Below are 4,509 nucleotides of genomic sequence, written 5' to 3' on the forward strand. Positions count from 1 at the left end.
TTCTTCATATAATCCAGCTTCATAGATTATGTGCTCAGCATACAGGTTGAGTAAGTATGATGAAAGAATAAAACCTTGGCAAACACCTTTCCTACTTTTAAACCATTCGGTGTTACCTTGTTCTGTTTGAACAATTGCCTCTTGGTCTATGTACAGATTCCTCATGTGCCCAAGTAAGTATTCTAGAATATTTATTCTCTGCAATGTTGTCCATAGCTTGTCATGATCCACACAATAGAAAGCCTTTGCATAGTCAACAAAGCACAGATAAATGTCTTTCTGGTCTTCTCTGCTTTAGCCAAGATCCACCTTGTCAGCAATGATATCCCTCATTCTATGTCCTTGTCTGAATCTGGCTTGAAATTCTGACAGGTCCCTTTCAGTGTACTGCTGCAACCATTTTTGAATTATCCTAACAAAATTTTACTTGCATGTGACATTAATGATATTGTTTGGTGATTTCTGCATTTGGTTGGGTTATCTCTCTTTAGAATGGGCACAAATATGGATCTTTTCCAATCAGTTGCCAGATAGTTGTCTTCCAGATTTCTTGGCATAGATGAGTGAGTGCCTTCAATGTTGCACCAGTTTGTTGAAAGATTTCAATTTGTATTCCATCAATTTCCAGAGACTTGTTCTTTGCTAATGCCTTCAGTGCACCTTGGACTTCCTTCTTCACTATCATTGACTCTTGATCATATACTACCTCTTGAAATGCTTGAACATCAATCATTACTTTTTGGTACAGTGACTTTGTGTATTCCTTCCATCTTCTTTTGATGTTTTCTGCATCATTCAATATTTTTCCCATAGAATCCTTCAATAGTACAAGTTAAGGCTTGAATTTTTTCCTCAGTTATTTCAGTTTGATAAATGCTGGCTGTGTTCTTCCTTTTTGGTTTTCTAACTCTAGGTCTTTGTATATTTCATTATATTTTATTTTGTCTTCTTGAGCTGACCTTTGAAATTTTCTGTTCAGCTTTTTAACCTCCTCATTTTTTCCACTTGCTTTATCATCTCTACGCTAGAGAGCAAGTTTCAGAGTCTCTTCTGACATCTATTTTGGTCTTTTCCTTCTTTCTTGTCTTCTTAATGACCTTTAACCGTCTTCCTGTATGATGTTCTTGATGTTATTCCACAACTCTCTGGTCTTTGGTCATTAGTGTCTAATGGATGAAATTTGTTATTGAGATGATCTCTAAATTCAGGTGGATTATGTTCAAGGTGGATATTTTGGCTTTTGTGGATTTAAATTTTTTTTCTTTGGACTGATATATGGTGTTTTCCCACCACCTCTTTCCACAGATGCAGTCAATTTGATTTCTGTGTGTTCCATCCAGTAATGTCATGTGAATAGTCATCTTTTATGTTGTTTAAAAAAGGTATTTGCAATAAAGAAGTCATTGGTCTTGCAAAATTCTATTATGAGATTTCCAGCACCATTTTTATCTCCCTGGCCATATTTTCCAAGGACTTCCTCTTTGTTTCCAACTTTTGCATTCCAGTCACCAGTAATTATTAGTTCATCTTGATTACATGTTTGATCAATCTCAGACTAACGAAGTTCGTAGAATTCTTCAATTTCTTCACACTGGTTTTAGTTGTTGGTGCATAAATTTGAGTAATAGTTGTATTGTAATAGTTTTATAGTTGTAATGGTTTTCCTTGTTGTTATTGTTGTTGTTAAGTGCCGGTTGAGTGGTTGGGTTGATTTTGACCCATAGCGACCTTGTATAGGGTTTCCTCAAGGAGCAGCTGGTGAGCTTGAACCACCAACCTTGCAGTTCAAATGACTTTGCAGTCTGACACATTAGCCCACAGTGCCACACCAGGACTCCCGTTTTCCTTATAGGTGTATGGATATTATCAAACGAACAACAGACAGCACTATACTTCCAGACAGATTTTTAAATGTTCTTTTTGATGATGAATGCAACACCATTCCTCTTCAATGTATTATTCCTGGCATAGTACACCATGTGATCATCAGATTCAAAATGGTCAACACCACACATTTTAGTTCACTAATGCCTATTGATGTTTGCGCATTTCCATTTTATTCTTTCAGACTTCCAATTTTCCTAGATTCATACTTTGTACATTCCATGTTCTGATTATTAATGGATGTTTGCAGCTGTTTTTCTTCATTTTGAGTTGTGCCACATCAGCAAATGAAGGTCCCAAAAGCTTTACTCCATTCACATCATCAACTCTACATTGAGGAAGTGGCTATGCCTCAGTCATATTTTAAATGGCTTCCAAACTGAGGGACTCGTCTTCCAGCACAATATTCTGGTGCTCTTCATGATGCTTCAGCATTCAATATTCTGGTGCTATCGGACAGTGTTCCACAGCTATTTATAAGGTTTTCAATGACTAAGTATTTAGAGGTAGACCGTCTCTCCTTCTTCCTAGTCTGTCTTAGTCTGGAAGCTCATCTGAAACCTGTCCACCATGGGTGACCCTGTTGATATTTAAAATACTGGTAGAATAGCTTCCAAAATCACAGCATGTTGCAAGCCACCACAACATGACAAACTCACAGATGAGTGGTGGATGATGAATATAAATAGACAAAAGTATTGAATTTGACAATGTGGATGGTTGGTGATCTTGAGAAGAGCAATTCCAGTGGAATGGAGGAACAGAAGTCTAAATAAGGTGTTTCAGTATGGCAGGTGAAGGATAAGAATGATAATCTGGCCAATAGTAATGGTGATAGAAAGACATGTGTGGATATTAGAACCATTGTAGCAAAGGACTAGGTGTATAGGGTCAAGGAAGTGATCCTAGAACTTCTAGGGGCAATAAAGCAGGTAGTGGTATCACCAGTTCAAATGACAAGAAGCCAGGTATATTAGGAAGGAATATAATTGTCTCTACTTTAGACAAATTGATTTTAATATGCTTGCAAGACATTCATGTGGCAAAAATGAAATAGTTATAAATTTAGTTCTGAAACTTAGTATTCTCAAATATATATCTCTAGCCCAGATGTGAAAAGGGAAAAAAAGGTTTGTACTAGTAATATAACTTTTAGAATCACCAGCAAAAGATTATATTGGCTAGTCATGCCTGTGGATAAGAGTTCCTCTCAATAGTAAAAAGAAATGAAGGTTAAAGGGAGGTTTTAGAGAACTCTTACACTAAAGGGATAGTTTAGAGAAAGAAAAGCCAGCAAGTACCAAAGAAGAATCATGAAAGAGCTGTGTCATGGAAGCCAAGAAAGAAAAGAAAAAAAATTCCAGAAGAAATCATGTTAAGTGCTATATAGAGACTTCAAATACATTGAGGACTAACTGGTAGAATTGACACTCAGAATAACCTAACGGGGGCTTCTTCTGTCCACAGGACTTTCCACCATCAACCAGACTCGTCTTAATTTCCACTTCTCCTCTGATCGAACTGCTGGTGTCATTGAAGTCCAGCAGGCCAGCCTCATGTTCTTTGTTCAGCTCCTTCCCAATGCTACTGGAACTTTGAAGGTGAAGGTCCTTGTGCCAGGCCGACATAACACCAACCTCACTTTGGCCACTCAGCGCCTATTGGAGGTAGAGTCTAGTGGCTGGTACCAACTCCTCCTAGGACCTGAAGTTCAGATTGCCTGCAGCCAGGGGCGCCTGACCTTGGAGCTGGTGCCTGAAAGGCAGACAGCCCAGAGTTCAGTGGTCCTGGATGGGACTGCCCATAGGCCTTTTGTGAAGGCCCGAGTGAAAGTTGGGGGCAAACACCGGGTTCGCCGCCGAGGCATCAACTGCCAGAGTGGGTCCAGGATGTGCTGTCGACAAGAGTTCTTTGTGGACTTCCGTGAGATTGGCTGGCACGACTGGATCATCCAGCCTGAGGGCTATGCAATGAACTTCTGCACTGGGCAGTGCCCACTGCATGTGGCAGGCATGCCTGGCATTGCTGCCTCCTTTCACACCGCAGTGCTCAATCTACTCAAAGCCAATACAGCTGCAGGCACTGCTGGAGGGGGCTCCTGTTGTGTGCCCACTGCCCGACGCCCACTGTCTCTGCTCTACTATGACAGGGACAGCAATATTGTCAAGACTGACATACCCGACATGGTAGTAGAAGCCTGTGGGTGCAGTTAATTGATATGTGGTATAGGCAGCTCAGGGCACAAATATGCCCTCACAGAGATGCCTTTCCTTGAGATGAAGGAGCAATTCTATTACTGCCTCTGCCCAGAAGATAGACTCCCTCTTCCTAAGAAGATTTTGGTCTCGGGATAGTCAGTCTACCATTTCTATAACCAACAGCCTCTCTCCTATATGCAATCCACTCAAGAAGCCCACATCTTCAACCCCATCCCAGGGACTCTGATTCGTTTCCATTCTTGAGCAGTGCTATCTGGTTCCTGCAGAGACAAACTTGGTGGTGGTGGTTGCATGCCGTGGAGTCAGTTCCAACTCATAGTCACCCTGTACAGGATTACCGAGGCTATAAATCTTTATGGGAGCAGATAACCTCATATTCCTCCCATGGAGCAACTGGTAGATTTGA

General features: G+C 40.6%; 1 protein-coding gene across 1 annotated transcript in view; it reads left to right on the forward strand.

The window, feature by feature from the left end:
* Window positions 1-4,097, forward strand: part of INHBC (inhibin, beta C) — a 23,087-nt gene extending 18,990 nt beyond the window's left edge. Inside the window, exon 2 of the mRNA XM_006859599.1 lies at window positions 3,352-4,097. Within this exon, the coding sequence (XP_006859661.1) occupies window positions 3,352-4,097 (746 nt within the window). The remainder of the gene's footprint in view (window positions 1-3,351) is intronic.
* Window positions 4,098-4,509: the final 412 nt, after the last annotated feature.

The sequence above is a fragment of the Chrysochloris asiatica genome, unplaced genomic scaffold, assembly GCF_000296735.1.
Source record: "Chrysochloris asiatica unplaced genomic scaffold, ChrAsi1.0 scaffold00033, whole genome shotgun sequence".
NCBI classification, from domain to species: domain Eukaryota; kingdom Metazoa; phylum Chordata; class Mammalia; order Afrosoricida; family Chrysochloridae; genus Chrysochloris; species Chrysochloris asiatica.